Source organism: Echinococcus granulosus (assembly GCF_000524195.1).
Source record: "Echinococcus granulosus chromosome Unknown EG_S00010, whole genome shotgun sequence".
NCBI classification, from domain to species: Eukaryota; Metazoa; Platyhelminthes; class Cestoda; order Cyclophyllidea; family Taeniidae; genus Echinococcus; species Echinococcus granulosus.
In genome coordinates, this window is record NW_020170390.1 from 146,881 (window position 1) to 164,132 (window position 17,252).

General features: G+C 40.0%; 3 protein-coding genes across 3 annotated transcripts; 1 reads left to right on the forward strand and 2 right to left on the reverse strand. All coding sequences in view use genetic code 11, as the record gives it.

Annotated features, from left to right (window-relative positions):
- Positions 1 to 747: 747 nt before the first annotated feature.
- On the reverse strand, positions 748 to 2,313 carry EGR_02218 (Frizzled-4; the record flags this gene model as incomplete). Its single annotated transcript, XM_024491467.1, has 1 exon — positions 748 to 2,313. The coding sequence occupies one exon, from the start codon at positions 2,311 to 2,313 to the stop codon at positions 748 to 750; it is 1,566 nt and encodes a 521-aa protein (XP_024353973.1).
- Positions 2,314 to 2,822: 509 nt separating this feature from the next.
- Positions 2,823 to 3,761, forward strand: EGR_02219 (inner dynein arm light chain, axonemal; the record flags this gene model as incomplete). The annotated part of the gene is made up of 2 exons (XM_024491468.1): positions 2,823 to 3,164; positions 3,363 to 3,761. 2 exons carry the CDS (start codon positions 2,823 to 2,825, stop codon positions 3,759 to 3,761), a joined length of 741 nt encoding a protein of 246 aa, XP_024353974.1.
- Positions 3,762 to 8,371: 4,610 nt separating this feature from the next.
- Positions 8,372 to 10,717, reverse strand: EGR_02220 (urea active transporter-like protein; the record flags this gene model as incomplete). Its single annotated transcript, XM_024491469.1, has 5 exons — positions 8,372 to 8,551; positions 8,628 to 8,785; positions 9,410 to 9,532; positions 9,753 to 9,986; positions 10,525 to 10,717. 5 exons carry the CDS (start codon positions 10,715 to 10,717, stop codon positions 8,372 to 8,374), a joined length of 888 nt encoding a protein of 295 aa, XP_024353975.1.
- Positions 10,718 to 17,252: the final 6,535 nt, after the last annotated feature.

Consider the following 17,252-nt stretch of genomic DNA (forward strand, 5'->3'; position numbering starts at 1 on the left):
AGGTATCATTAGTGTCTGGGCCTTGGAGGGCTTGGCTTAAACGCCGTTACATGGTGACGAATAAGACGTGGAGGTGATCGAGCTGTCTTCCAGAGTGTCATGAAGCCAATTTCGAAGTTTTGCCTCGTTCCGCGGACTCACCAGTCTCTGCATGGGAGGCTGTTGTAACAGGGACGCAAAGGAAAGCATTGCCGTAGATTCGTTCTGGTTCATGTGGCTAAACAATGGGTGATTATGTTCTGTCGCTGAGGCGTGTTGAGAGCGTGCGAGGGGAGCGACAGACATAGAATTCCTGGACTCTAAAATTTAGAAAGCTAATTTGACCCAAAACGACCCACAAAATAGTTAAGCAAATGTGAATAGACACTGTAGAAATTTGTTAGTGCAAATATATTTTTAAGCGCCGACTTTGAAATCGCACTCAAGACTTTGGCTTCGGTGCATCTCATTGGCTTTTACGTCTATGACCTTTCGAATGATGCTTGCGGTCAAATATTGACAATTTTGACTTACAGCCTGCAAAATGGGCATTCCACGGGCTGACTAACCCTAGGCCGTGGCCTTGCAATGGAACACTGATTCACTTTGAAAATGGCGGCTCTGGTTCGATTGGAGTGCTACATTTACTTTTTAACAGTTAGATTCTTTGCAAAAATTGGATCCTGTTCTTAGCTTTAATAAAGGTCTCTGTCTTTCGGATTGTGTTATATTTGCCTTTATTATCAGCATTTTAACAAACGGAAGAATTTACCCACCTTTTGTAGCAGGAGCAATTGGTCGGAACTGTATCAAGTTTCCAACATCCAGAGGCTTTTGGTTCTTACGAGCCGAATAAAGTATTGGAAAAGTTTTGTGGTTACACCACAACACCAAGGTTGCACCAATCCCAACCATCTCAACTGAAATTGCTTTTAAAAGCCGTACTGCCATTCTGCCCGGTGTGTTGTCGAAGTATTGCCAGAGATCACAAATTGTTCCCGACAGAAGTGGCCCAGCGACAAACATAACTGTTAAAATTACTCTGTTTACTGCCTTTAGCAGACGTCTTTGGTCCACAGATGCTCTAATTGCCTTCGTTGTCAATATAGGGAGTGCTGGGTGCAAGTTCTTAAGTTCACCGTGAAATCTTACCAATGAGGCAAAAGTTGATGATAAAAACATTACTCCTACTAGAAGAAAACCAGCCTCTGGTAAGATGACAAGTAGAAAATATGTGGTTTTATCTGAATATCCGATGTAGCAAGAGTTTGTTAGGTCATCCACATCGATTCTTCGGAAGACCAGAATACACATGGGAGGTAATAGAGACGTAACCCAACCTAGAACGTGAAACCACCGGTCTAGACCTTGAATAGCCTCCGGAGCCCAGCCCTTACAGGCTGAGAGAAACCAGGAAAGGGACACAATGTCGAACCAAATCCCGACTGCTGTGCGCGCATAATATGCCAGAGCGAATTGAACCATACAGGAAATGCTTGCGATCCTATAATCTGTGTTTGAGAATGACGTGCGTCGAAATATTAGCTGCGGTAGATACGAAATAAGTTCAAGCATGCACGCGTTCGTTAGGAAAACTAGTGGTAGAAGTGGATGTAAGAAACGATTCCTATTAAACATGTATAAACTTATGGAAATGAGGCAAAATAAAGCATTTAGTGATCCACAAGCGATAAGACAGTATCTTGCGATTTCCTTTTGTCGAATGGTGAAGCCACTAATCAAGGAAGAATTAGGCTTCAAAGCACCATCACCATATCGTACTGTTTCTCTGTAGGAAAAAACTGAAGTAAGAGGAAGATGTGTGTCTGATTCAAAGGACTGAGGCCTGATGCACATTTCATCATCTGTCGGTAGTTTTGAGCAGGCCAACTCTTCTGGCCAGGAGAAGTTGAATCTCAGCATCAGAGGTGCACAACGCTGACGCACGTGATTACAAAAAGAGGCACAGGGCCTTAAGAGAACCTGCTCGCCCATGCTCTGTGTACACATGGGAAAATAGACTGAACAGAGGAAGAACTCCAAATACGTGGAACAGCCCAGTTTCAAAAGGGGACTATAATCGCGTATTCGCTTTGTCGACTCTGCCTGACTCGTTAGTCCGATGATATTGGGCAAGTAGGTGTGCGTGTATTCCAAACCCAGACATGAAGGTTCTTCGATGGGAAGACAGTGGCTTCCTGTTGCCTCATTCAAGGCTTTTAGATGGTACTGAAGAGGTTCCAATGTCCAATTAACAGTAACTTTAGTGGTGTTTACTGCAGTGAAAAAGAAGATGAGAGCCAAGAGCCATATCTGAGCGGAGCTCGTGTACATGCTGCAGAGGCCAAGTGAAAGTGACGACGAAATTTTATGAGATCACCCAAGCAGCTGACTGTGTGGAGAGGTAGATTTTACGACCAACCACCGAGGCTAAGGGAACCGCAATAAAATTTTCGCCTGGCAATAAGCCGTCGTTTATCATTAAATTTTCGGCATCATGCAGGTTGACCTCTCTGAACGTATGTGCGTACCCGTTAGGGACTTGAATCTATTAGCCTGTGGAAGGCTTACCCAAATTAGTACGATTTAAATCTTAACCTGGACTTAAGTAGCTAGTACGTTTGCATTACATTATAGGTCTGCAATGAAAAATATTTTACCAAAGGCTAATACTACAAGTTGGTAACGAATGAATCCACCTAATGATCAAAAATACGTGTTAAATCAGCGTCTTGACAAAGTAAAAGTGGTGCTATTCAAAGCTGCCCAAAAGAGGCAGAACGCGATCAATAATTCAATTTTGGCGCGCTTTGCAGATACGACTGTATGCACAGCTCTCCGGCATGAATGAGGACCAGAAGCTCATTGTACCAGAAACGAGTTTGCTTAAATACAAAAACCCCGTGCGCGTCTCCCGCAAATCAACTAAATCCGATGACAAAGACTTGGGCAGCTTTGATCCGCGCAAACTCTGCGAGATGCAGTCAACCGAAAGCATTCTCGCCAGCATCATGCCTCCACGAAGGCTGGAAATTAAAGGAGATCTCTTCATTCAGGAGGTGTCTTCAACTCCAGCGTCTCGAGCCGAGGTCGTTCAACTGACGAAACAACTGAATCAGCAACTTGAGGCAAGGGGTGCTAAGATGACAGGCATCTGCCCTGTTCGAAGGGAATTATTTTCACAGGTAAATTGTTTTTTACCCTTATAAAACCACCTGTTCTTTTTAAAAATGAGATTATCTCATCATTATGTACAAACGATTCGTTGAATGCTCCACCCAAATAAGTTGATTAACCCGTCAAATTGAAATTGAGATATGTGAAGTGGCCATCATTCCATGCCTGTTCTGCATGAAGGTCAATGTTTCCAAATTGTGTTACAGGTTTTCGACGAATTGATACGTCAACTGACAATTCATTGTGCCGAGCGTGGTTTGCTGTTACTTCGTGTACGGAACGAGGTGCAGACGACCATATCAGCCCTGCAGTCAATTTACGCCTCGGGTGTGGTTTTCGGTTTGCAAAAGTCGTTGGCGCGCGAGGCAGACCGTAATCACCAGACAAGTCGAGTGGCTGAGTTAGGGGCGGAGATTGCCAACCTCGAGAAGAGAATCAAGACCGAAGTGCTGAATTGCAAGGCCCTGGAGGAAAAGGAGGCCAACCGGCTGGCCGCAGCAACCCGAAGAGCCGAAGAAGACGTCAACTTCTTACGCAAGGGACATGAACAGCTGAAGAATCAACTCAAAGACGTTTTGAACCAATTCAAAATTGTCAATGAATAGCCCCTTCCTACCTTGTTCATGTGGGCTTTTACCCTAAAACTACATAGTTGTTACAATAAGGCATTTATTCTACCCAATGACTCCACTACTGCCATTCAATAAATCCTGATATCACCGTGTAGAACACCTCTTTCATCATCCGATTAACTTCTGTGCTCCAGACAAGGGTAAATTGTGGCAGGAAGCTAATTTCACTCTTCCAATACAGTACTCTTCTCATCAACAATTCATAATTCCCTATTTTATTCCAAAAACTTTAATGTCCTTGTTTAGGCCATATTGACAGGACTACCGAAGTTGGTATCGATGCTGGTTTCCATGGTTTATACATATGAGTGCGTGATGAGGAATTAGTGAGGGTGGATATAATGTAATAGCAAAATGTGGTGTGATTTTTGAAAATGGAAGTAGATTATACAGAGTTCAAACCGTAATATTAGGTTTGACTGTTTGAACCGAGACTCCTGCCTTAATTTAACCCTGGAAACTTCATATTTTTTGCTCTTCGGTTGTCAATGTACTCGGTGAAAGTAGAATGATACTTTTTTAAACGACAAGACTACCTAACTAATCGTTGTAATTCAGAGCCAGATTAATGTTGGTAGGCGTTTGTTTAGCGTGACCCTTTCAAATTCACCAGTTACCTGTCAACTCGATTTTATACTTGTGAAATTGTATAAGAAATTAGGAGGTTGGCTTTTTGTTGCGTTTTCTTGCGTTTTTTAAGTGCAGGTTTTGGCCAATATCTCACTCGGCTTGGCACTGACAAGTTCGACTCATTAGTTGACTAAATGGATTTGATGTAGAGAAATATATCTTGCCATTTAATCATTTTAAGAAGCATCCTATGAAATAAGTACTGATTTTAAATGCACTTAATTTATGGCAGCATGGATGATCGTGTGTGGAATTGCTGAACATTGTGATGGCCTGGAAACCGAATTTGTAAGAGTAAAAGGGTTGACTGATGTGCTTATGGGAAGTTAAGCGAGTGTTCGAGGTCAAGAATTATCTGAAGGTGACTGGGACTGTCGACGATGCGATAGTAGCCGTCTTGTTAGTATCTTGCTGAAGCATTTAACCAACGGTAATTCGCCCAGTATTGGTAGTTGAATAGCAGCCATCAGCGAACACACCAGCCAAGAAAGTAGGCAAACAATCTAAAGAGCAAAAAAAACAAACGCTTCGTTTGTTTGGAACTCTTTGAAGCAAACTCCTGCATGCTTCATGAGTAAAAGTTTACTCATGAAAAAGCAAACAAATGATAATGAAGCAAGTTTAAAAAACAATTAATTTCATGGGATAATTTGTTGTTAAATTGACATAATCCAAATATGAGTGCGTATTTAACTTTTCCTGTTTAGTCGTAAATCCTGCAGGCAAAAGGATACGCCACCACTTTTCTCTTGTTATTCTACATAAATTTATAATACATTTACTAGTGTATAAGTAATTCCAACTTAGCAACTGTTGACATTAGTTGAAAATAACTTCACAGATTGGTTATTGGATGTGAATTTGTTTCCTAATCATGCCGACTGCAATGCCGTTGTATTTTTTCAGTGTTTCTGATTACTTATCCCCTAATCAGCACTCTCGAGATGGATGTCCTGCCCAGGACTGAATTTGACCTGGTCTACCTCTGACCATAAATCATTCGGCAGGCAACGCGCCATGACTCAGACATTAATTATTTCTCTTCCTTCTTCCCCATTTTGGAAGGCCCAGGTGGGAAACCCCACCCTCACTACGGCTCCCTGTTACTACCGCCGTCAACTGCTTTCCAATTCCTTCCTTCTTCAACTCCATATACCAGCTATTCCATTGAGTCAAATACGTTAAATTCAAGGGCTTTTTGCAAAATAAGCAGTCCACAGTAACTAGAGCCTGTCTGTCGATTTGTCACTCAACTTTAAACCCAAACTCAGGCGTTTTAATCAGTTCCAGCATGCTATTATTGACTTTTATTGTTTAATGGGATAGTTTTCAATGTCCCTTTAATGGGTACATATACCTGGAAAACCTATTTGCTTATAGCTCGTTTGAAACATATGCCGTATTACTTTATGATTTTAGAGAATGAATGATTATCTACCGAAATGATCGTAAACAGTGTTATAGTAACAGGTGAATAAGGCAATATTGAACAATGTGTCTAATCCTCCAAATAAATTGGGTTCACACTTTCACTAATTATTGGAAGAGGTGCCAGTTTTTCTATGGAATTAATCAATGTACAGACGTTCCACTAATGAAGTTGGAGAAGTCGGATGAAGAAATAACTAGCATAATCTTGAACTTCCGGAAATCATGAATCGGAAGTGCTTTTCAATAGCTTAACTGAAGGATTTGGCTCTCGTTATAGACAAAATATTTCGGGTTGCATACATAGTATTCAGCCAACACTGATACTTACCTATAGACTAAATGAATTGGTAATGTGATTCAACAGAGAGAAATAGTGTATTCTTACCCATGCTTTAAAGTCCAGTAAGGTAAATGTCTTTGGGATGCATCCAATTCCCAAGAAAAGTGAGACGAGGACTACGTACAAGGCGAGTGCTGCATAGGCTATTATTCTAGCAGGCCTCATGGCTTTCGTAATTTGCTCTACTGTTAGCATACCCGCCGGTGATAACGGGAGGTCAAATATCCTACAGGGTACCAAAGATTAGTTATCTTGCAAGTTGGTTTACGTACTGTGAATAAGTATGCGCCCATGGGTTAATTGGGTTTCCAAGATCCAGTGTACGCTGCCATGTTAATTCAGCTCTCTCTCTGTCTGATTTTTCTTTTTTACTCACCTTAGACGCCAAAACGACAATTACAGGTAGTATAAAACTACACATAATTCCAGCCCCATTTACTGCCAAGCATATTTCATCTTTACCTGAAATTGAGAAAGATCACTCTCATCATTGTGAAGGCTTGCTCCACTAAAGTACGCATTATTGCAGTTAATATAATTTAAAATGTAATTTTTTTTTAAATGAAGGCAATTGTTAAATTTCTATGAGTTTATTAATAAAAGTGGCAAAGATGTACTCAAATTTAAGCCTGCATGGTTTCGTAGTTGAAACAGCACGACCCAAATTATGAAAGTGAGAGTTGAGCTTGTCAGTGTTCCTATGAAAACGGCAGATTCTGTCAGTTTGCCCCAGAATAGGGCTAGAACAAAACTCCCGATCCCTCCCACAATGAAAAATGTCGGGAGTTCGCTTAAAACTGTTTCAATTATCTAAAAGATAAAACTCGACTTAAATCCAGATAATTTAGTGAATGCATTTATTCGTCTATACGGTTAATTTGGTAAGGATTCCCAACCAGCAAAGGACTTCCGCTTATAAGAAAAATGACAGCATAGACTTCTATTTTACCTATTGTTATCAAAAATTCCAAAAGAAGTCAGCAGGTGCCTCATAACGGTGGTAACTGTGCACAAAGAAGCAATCAGACAAATCGACATTTTGCAACTTGGTCAGATAAGCTCTTTACAAGTCTTGTGTTCACGCAAAAGCATTGCCACATATTCTTCCTATTAGATAGACTCTCCACAGCTAGTAAATGCTAGTTACATTTTCAAAGGATCAAATGTTTACAAGAAGTGTGTTCTGTGTTTGGTACACCATTGTCAGCTCGCAAAAGAAATCCACAGCCGAGCAGACGAGTCAGTCAGTGACCCCGCACTGGAAGAAAGTCGAATGCAACTTATCGAACCTTTGCATTTCCTCTCCTGGGTTTATATTGAAGTGAAATTTTTGTGCTGTATGCGTTTTTAAGCGGTATTTACGAATCCCATTTTTAATTTAAGGTTATGCAAACCGCTGCTGGTAATGCAGTGACAAATTGATGAGAGTTTTGAAGCTAACTCAATATTTCAAACAATGCCTTCGTAAGTTACTTCTCATGCTATTATAAACAGAAAACAGCGTTGCGTAAAATAGTCAACCCATTCCTCGAGTCGGTTTGCGTAAACAAGCTTAACTTTTCGGCGTTAATAGTTGCGCTCGCTAGATTAAATACTCTTTATTTTTCTCCTCGCTAGCCCTAGTCTCGGTTTGCCAGTCCAAAAAAAGTTTCTCGCCTAAGTATCTCGACAGATTTTAAGGTGGTCTGTAATCTCAGCTCCAATTTCACCTTTCTTCTACGCATGTATACGCATACTTACCGGGAAATGGTTCAAAATTAAACCCATAGGTACGATTACACAGAGGACGATGAGAATTGAAGATATACGGACATTTTTCAATCCTTTCAAGTACTTCAAATAGCCACTGTGCACATTGCATGCGTGAGCATAGTTGTGGTTACCGTTTTTCTCACTCCTTAACAAGAAAATGCTTTCTATAGGCATTTGCAATTCTTTTGATTAAAAACCATAAATTTAACCCATCTAGCCTGTGGGGAAATTAGTTTGCTGTCAATTGAGGCCTAAAAAAGTGGAAGGTATTGTTTTAATATCCTGTGGAACACCTGTTACAAACAAACGCTAAATGATTTAGCGTTCAAAAGGGGTGATGTTTGAACTACATCAAGAAAATATAATGAACTGCATTCTCTTTAAAGCTACTGAAAAGTTAATTCATGATCCATGAGAAATTTGAAACTATCTATGACCATCCACTGAGTGGAAGGTTAATATTCTCAGTCGCGACAGACTTTAAGTCCTCCTGGCACTGTTGACAGTTGGCTGGGTCACAGCACAGGCATTTGTCCTTTGGACGTGTCTTTTCGTCTTTCGATTTGCCGCAAAAGATGCAGCAGTTGACCTCGTAGCACACTCTGAATGGCTGGCAAAATAAATAGATTCAGCTTTCACTACTGTCTTCACCTTATAATCAGTGTGGTCCATGCATTTTAACTCACTCGCAGATGAACAGCATATATGTCGAGCGTCAGTATCTTAGTGACGGAAAAAATCTGCATAATTGTTGCTGTTGTCACTATAAAGGCGTAAAGAGAGAAGAGTGCAAAGAGGCCATTCGGACCAAGAAGACGCTTCGCTATCTCCACCGTTGGTCTTGCTAAACAGTGGATATAAAATGACCTTTAAATTGCCTCGTGGATCGTACTAGGATTATATGCTTTAGTAAAATTGTCTTTCTAGGTGTCATTAGGCATTAAAGCCGTGGTTAATGATGGAAAATTACGCTCACAAATCCATCATAATACGCTAAGTGAAGTAGCAAACATAGATACTACTTACTCGCTGGTTCAAATACTTGATCGCTTGCATTCAAAGCCAAGCTTCCGAAACCACAACTGCTACCGAACACCAAAGGAAATGCAGACCATATCAAAGTAGTTGCCACAATTCCCCGACTCTCTTGACCAGGAGCAAAAAACGAACAGGTTTCCCATAATGCTTGATCAAACATCAATTCCCCAATTTGTACTAAAAACGGTAGAAAGATACTTATTTGAGTCTTAAAATTACTTATGCTTTCGTGCTTCAGAGTTTGTACTCCTTTCAATATGCATGTTGCACAAAATGAGAAAATACATAAGAGATGTGAAGTTAGCAGAATATGAAGGAATTTTGTGTTGGATTTGTGTGATCTTCTGGATGCATTGGGACAAGACTATAGGTTAGAGATAAGTCCGAATTTGCAGTTGACGAAGATAAGAAGCGAAATTTGGCACCTTACCTAGAAATTTGCACAGTCCCATTTCGAGCGAAAAGTAGCTTCGCATAGTCAAATGATCGTCTCCATCCTTTTCATTAGAGAGGTCAACAGCATGTGTAGCATTATAGACCTTTTCAATAGACCCTAGAGGATTTGAAAAACACTTATTACTATGAGCACAGGCGATCTACAACTACAACGTGGCATTATATAAACTTAACCAATAAGACATACCTTTTCATTTTTGGCTTAATTCGGTTTTAATTTACGGCCATAATCAGGTCTTCTGATATATATGTATTTAAATTTACCATAATTTATGTAATACAGGATCATAGTGATTTTGTTGCTAGGTTTTACACACTTGAACAGTCGTTGTACGTTTTCTTACCCAGCAGACCGGTCTCGTCGTAGAAGAATACCTTGATAGTGATAACTAGACCCATTGTCAAAAGGTAGACGAATATGGTGGCGCTAAATGGAAGGATGTCAGACATACTGCCGACAGATGCGCAGATTTCACCAACAATAACAGTAATTATCCACGCCAATTCGAATGTCACTCTCTCCGATATGACTGAGTAGAATCCACTACCAGCTAGTTAACAGGTAAAATATCGTCTTTAAATGCCATAACTTTTTAAATTTGCGGTCTACTTATCAACTTACTTGACTTTTAAATTGAAAAATACGACTGCGTTCGCGGACATCCGCGTATACGCACACGGTGCCTCTGTGGGCAGAGGATTTCAATTTTAGCGAAATTTAGGTTTGCATTTACTACAGCACAATTGCTAATATTATTCGAGAAATTGTGAAACATGTGGTAAATGAGGTTCATTATATTAAAAATAAGCAGTAAATGTTCTCTTAAACAGCTGATCACAAAGTTTTGAAGGAAATAATGGGATTGTGATATAAATACTTAGCAAACTAAACAATTATCACAGAATATTTGCTGTGGATATAACTTATATTTAAAATACGGTACAACTTCGGTACTGTAGTGGGGCTCTTCTTTGTAGAAGGTACTACCAGGAACAACCTTTAGTCTGACGAGATGTTGGCGACTCGTCATTAGAGTCAGTGTGTTTGCCAAGATATAATGGTTCGATGAATTTCACAAGAAGACTTACTATTCACCACAGATGTAAGGATGGACAGGTTGTTGAGAATGGTAATAAAACAGAATAGGAGGTGTACTCTCTTCCCGAATCGTGCCAGCATCAGTTGGGGGAAGGTTTCGGCTCCTGGCGCCCTGGTTCGAAACTGTGTGATCAGGACTCCTATCAAACAGAGGGGCGTTGCAGTTCCCACCAAGAACCACATGGGACCGGACAATCCAAACTATTATTCGAAAAAGGGCAAAGCTTCTTCATTAAGTGTTCGCAATCCAGTGTTTTTTGCTTAACACAGGTATAAAATTCTTATGCACGGACCAAGTTCGTTTTAAATACATAAGCAGATGGATTTTACGAATGTTGGGACCATTGCAGTTTTCAGGCGCTGTGACTTGGTAATGATTTGTTAGGTATTATCATTTTATGATGGTGGGCTAAAGTATTTTAAGAACCCATTAACCACAATCGTACACAACACATTTTGAGAATTAAATCGACGAAATGGGACATTCTCCTGCCAAACATTCGATGAAGTGGGTGTTACCTGTACTGCCGAATAACTGCTACCAGTAAGTGCAGAGGCGCCTGTGGAATGCATGGCCAACGCGACTGTAACAATCCCAAAATTCAGTAGACTCCCCTTACTGTTTCCAAGTGGTTTAGGCTTTGAAATGCAAGCAACAGAATATTACTACTTACCTAAAGTAATGAATACCTACTTGCTAAATAACAGTAAATACTGCGCTGTTGGTATCTGATGTAGAACAGAAGTGTATTCTTCTCGCTAAACGAAATACAAAGTGAAGTATCTAGCTTTAATGACTAAGTTTTGGGTTCCAATGCTGAAATAATTTTCGTGCTAGTACTTGATAAAAATTAAAGGAGTAGTAATAGTGAAAGTAGTAGTAGGAAAAGGTAGTAGTCAAGAATAAAGCAAAACTTGCTTGTTTTTTAATCCATTTGGAATATAAGCGGACAGCAATATTGATAACCAGCAGGAGGACAGGGTAGAAAATGATTAATAGAAAGGGATTAAACCAAGCAGTAGTCATTTGATTAGCTTGAGAATCTAGCAAAGGTGGTACAATTCTTATAGGAGATACTTCTGAACTGCATTCATTGCTATTGACTTATGTTTTTTTCTGTTTCTACAGCAGCCAATCCGTTCGAGTCCAACTTCCTTCACGTCAATTGGCCACCTCTTGCTCCCACGCCCAAGTGAATATTTAAGTAGGATAAGAAATTTAATTGGCATGTTTTATATTTCCAATGCATTTCTCCAAAGAAATAACTGATTTTCTGTACTCTTGGAAATTATGATCTCTTATTTAAAATGCCTTTTTACAACAGTTAGGCACAATACTAGCAAACGGACAGGGCAGTAACTGTCCAATTTTGAATGAAATTCCAACGGCACTAACGCTAATAGTTTACGGCTCTTCAGTTTATCAGATGTATTGCTTGCAGACTCGTGAGATCGTTATACCTCTTCTTCTAACCGCGTTAAAATTTGAAAAGTACTTCCCCAAGCCGACTCAAAATCCTTATTTTTACAACGTACCCTCCATTTTCACATTATATTTATCATATTTTAGCAACAAAGACCAAGTCATTTCACTATACCTACTTCCTACTTTTTACAATGTAGTCTGTTATTTAATTTCTCAAACTCGTAATTTCTATGAGTTGGACTTCTTTCTTTTTTAATTGACACTAATTCGTGTTAAGTAAATATAGATCACCTTTCCAGCAAGTCGAAATTATCATTTTAAATGGGCGGGCTCACGCACATTCAGTCCTACTTTAATGACATAGATGCCTAATGGTCATGTGAGTTGCAGGACATTTCGTGCGCTTTAAAACGCTATCTCTTTTAGGTGGAACAGGCTCACTTTTTCCCCCCTCCTCCCATCCCGTTTACTACCAAGACAACACGCAAGGAATTTTGGTCCTCCCATTTATTACCCTCCTGGTTACTCAAAATAAGCCACCGATTCCGACCGCTTTAAATTTGAGAACATCCTCCAGCTCTTCAAAAATTAACTGTTGAATGATTCGCTTATGACTCTTGACCTCAATGCTCCAGTGTTAGTTTAACATGATACCAAATGGCAAGTTAAGCATTTTTATATGTTACTAGATCTATTTCAGTAGCACAAATTGTTGTGATTACCGTGTTGAAAAAAAGGTGGACCTTATTGTACTTAAACATCTTCCCACCTTAAATCTCGCAACTACAGCTTATAATCTTTACCAAAGCTGTGTTTTTAAACTGAATTTGCCTGCGCTTACGAAACCTACTCACGTCATTTTAAATAGTTTGCGTGGCAGAGCTACGCATCTTACAATATTTCCTAGGGTTGTGACTACAAGACTAAAAATATGAAATCGAACTGACAGAACTGTTCCTTCAAACTGCGAGATATTGCAATATCTCTACCCTTTCTCCATTCTAAACTGTTGAAACGAATGTTTAGACAACCACACACAGACACCTATGTGCGGCTAAAATGTTCCTTCGTAAAACGTTTAAATTATCTATTTATCTACCCTATTAATTGGGCCTAAACCACTTTCATTAGCAGTAAGAAAAACATGACTCCTTGTTTTGCGTGTGCCTGGATGGCTCCAAGGTACTGAGGAGTCCCCTTCCCGCTTGCGCTCGGAAGACGAATTTTTAAACACAGGATGTTTTATTCAAAGCATGCAGCTTCACAAGTTGTAAAATACAATCTTCATGGGAGCAAAGCGCGCATTTGCCAAGCTCAGTGCTTTTCCAGAGGCGACTCTCCTGCCTCATGGTAAGATTAAAACAAGAATTGCACACCTAATTAAGTCGCACTTTGTAGCGATGGCTCACACTGCTGCGTCTTTTGCTAAGCATAAGTTTTCGATTAACCTTAGAAGACTTACTTAATGTTTTATTCTAGCCTAACCAATCGTTTTGTGTATATGACCGTACTCATATTACTTGCAGCCAAAAAAGTTTTAGATGTACTTAAGCCTTATTTTCTTTTAAACAAATACTTACCAGAAGACATTACTGGCAGATATTGAGCTTGACAAAGATAACACGATAGGGAATTTCCACATGTGTTTCATGGATGATCATTACCATTGTCGTAACAAGATAACAAATACTATTGACTTTGCCTTCCGAATTCATTAAACAAACGTTTACTTCTGGCCCCATGTGTATTACATCAGTCTGCAAATATAAAAACAAGCAAATCGCGATAACCGTGTGCAAGGGCCACCTTAGCCTGCTTCAGTTGCATTAAGTTGTTATTCACATATCTTGCCTGACGGCGGGATCCGCTACCTGTTTACTATTCCCTTTGAGATTGGGAATATCAGCTTCGTCCCAGAAGCGCCACCACTTGTTTCCACCTTGTACTGTTTACTCACAAAGTGGAGTTACTACAATGTTTCATCAAATTGAATTTTTAAAATTTCAGAGAGGGCCAAATAGCAACACTGTACAGTATTCTTATACAATTTCTTTGAAATGAAGAACGCACTCTTTTGCCCTACCTGCGCGGATACCTCTCGATTACCATTGTTGGTGAGTTTGTCCAAATTCCTTAATAAACGCATCACATTCTCTGTGCTCTGACGGCCACCAAACACGCCCATCTGGAAATAGTTCAACCACTTCAGCAGTATCCCTTTAAATACAATCTTTACTTGTTTTTAGGTTCCCCTTTCTTATGAATTGAAAAGATTATTTACCCCACATTCTCAAGCAAATGTAGTCCTAATGATTTCACTGCATTAGTTTGCGACAGACTTTTAATGAGCTAAACATGCTTGCATAGGAGCTCGATGGCTCTGCGCCGCTTGGTTTGGGCGTTGGCGGGGCGCGAAGAGCTGCAGGCAGCGCCCACAATTAAGGTTAATTTAGCGGACGAGACGGCAACCATCCTCCGTTTCACACATAGAAATGGCACAAAAGATCAGTACACTAACAAAATTTATCCCTTTTTTTCACATATCTATTAAGAAAAATGAAATGCATTATTTGCGTCGAGAAATGGGAGAAATTTTGTGTTATCCATCGATTGAATCCCATTTATTGACCTAAAAAGATTCGCTTATTTCAGTTCATTTCGATGCTTTTACTAATGTTAAATCCTTAAAGGCATTCTTGTGCTTAAAATAATCACTTTAAATAGGAGCTTTTAGCCTTAAAACCAACCTAAATGAAGATAATTCGCCCTCATTCTACTCATACTTTTTAATGACCAAGAGTCGACAATGACAACCTTAGGAACTCATAAGCGTTAACTAATACTACGCTCTTGAATGAGACAATGTCCAGGAAATTGACAGTGTAGAAGAGACCGGGTATAATGAGGGCATACAGCACGAAGAACAAAATAGGACTGCCGAGAGCGAAACACCATGAGCGTTGATAGACTCGCCTCACTTCCTCAGGGTCAGGTCGGTTGTAACTTTCCATGCTATAATTACTGAGTGAAAGTGATCTGTAAAACGCATGGTAAAATGTCGATGGATTTGTTATGGGACGATCGTTAGATAGTCAAAAAATGTCAAACAGGGAACTAATTTGCATTGTGGCTTTAGCGTGTAAAGAAATTTCTTCTATACCGATGCATGTCGCACGAAAAAAGCCACTTTGATGTCTCCCAAATAGCACCTTCATTTACGTATGCCTCGTGAAATAGGTGTGGTGGAAATCCTTCTGCCAGTACCTTTATAAACTGCCTCGTACTTATGAAAAGCCAGATTAGCACTTGTTGTTGGATTTTTAAATCTGATATTTCAGTATATGTACACCCCGTAGCGTAAATGATCAGAAGACGGGTGTTTACCTATTAAGCGACCCCACAACAGATATTCCAAAACGCAATCCCTTAGGCGTACCGCATGAATCATTGTAAAACTTACCACTAATTAGTCTAACGAGCAATGTAGCACTTGATATCTCATAGGTTCCACTACATGTATTACCTCTAGCCCAAATTTAAATTTTTTGTAAATTTCAGTGGCACCACGTTACACCACCTTGACGTTAGCCTTCATTATTGGAAGTCATAGAATTTGTAGCCAGGCAGAAGGAAGACTTGCTAGCACTACTATATTCCCTTATTTAGCACGTTTCGAAGATTGTGACTCGCCTAGAATAAGACGAATTTACCGAATCTGCAATGGAAGTTACATATCACCGGAGTTTACTACACTTCACTGTTAGACTTGAAATGATATCGGTTAGCGCTTACTCTGCGTAGTCAAAAGTCCAAGGGGCTAATGGGTTGTCCATCTCATAGATACGGTGCCATGACTGGCGTCCCAGATTCGTGTTGTGTTTATTGTGAGATTCCTTACGAAGTCTCTCGATATACACAACCAGAGGAGAAAAAATGAATTTCCCCACGATTGCAATCGAAATGTAGGAAAGCCGATTTGATTTATTAAGCTGGTACAGATTGCTGAAAAAACTACCTAATTTTGGATTGCTGCTGAGAAAGAAGACGCCGATGAAGATTGCCATTGAAGGGAGCATGAGGATATCACTACCCACAACGCAGACAGGAAATACTAGTCGTACACTCGTGCTGCTCACGCAGATTCCAGCAATAGTTGTAGCTACAATCCACACCAAATCAAAGGTTATATTCGTGAAAGTGCTCGTAAAAATCCCGTTCCCAGCTTCAAATGAACGTAGGTTGTATGTGATGGAATAAAAGAACAAATTAAACATCTCTTTAGAGAGAACTCTTGACTTAGTTAAATGCAATTAACATGAGTAGCGGCAGTAAACGTGCAATTTGGGGTCCGCTTATTTGTTTTTGTGTCCATAAGTTGGCTTTAAAGTGTCCTAGATACGAGCTGGAGGTATACTTCATTTTGCTAATGCTAAATGTGCACCCGTGTGTGTGCGCGGTTACATTGTGTTCTCAATTTGCCTACCCATTGATTTGTACTGAGCTAATAACCTGAACCGACCTTCGTCAAATGATGATGTGTTTGATAGGGAAGAGAACAATAGCCGTATTCTAATATTCACATCTGCTAATGAGGAGTTAAGGCGCGTTAGTTAGTCACCATGTGGAGGTGCATTAATATGTTCGGCATCACTTAGGTCTAAAGGGCATGCATTGTGTTTGGCTTCCTGGAAATTATGCATATATTGGTGCATAATTTATACTTATCTTTTATTCAGTGATGTAATTGTTAATTTGGTCGGTTATGAATAGCGGGAAGCTGGTTGTATATTTTTATAAGATAGCAGTATATTGGGGAATTTTTCAACCAGACCTACCGACAACTAGCTTTATCCTTCAACCGTTCATGGAAAGGCAGGTGTGACGGAAGCATACTCTTAATGACAGTGGCGACAATGCAAAGGCTATGTAGGAGGACGAAAGTGCAGAAAATTAGGTGTGCAGTGCGACCGAGGCGACCATAGATAACGTGCAGGAAGGTCCGAACGCCTAGTGCGACCATGCGACAGCGGACCAGAGGAGTCATGAACAACACCTTTGGCATGATCCCCGCAAGTGCCTACCATAATGGAATAGGCACGCCCAAATGAAAGGTATCACTCACAATTGGATTACCTCTGCACTATCCTTCTCTTTTATTAGAGAAAAAAACATCTATCGTCCTCAAGTCCTGCTAGTTAACCAGTAAGGCAGTCAAGTCATTAATCGCAGTTCTGTAACAGTACAACAATGCACGTTGTATATTTTGGCACACGGCTTACAAGTGCGAAGTAT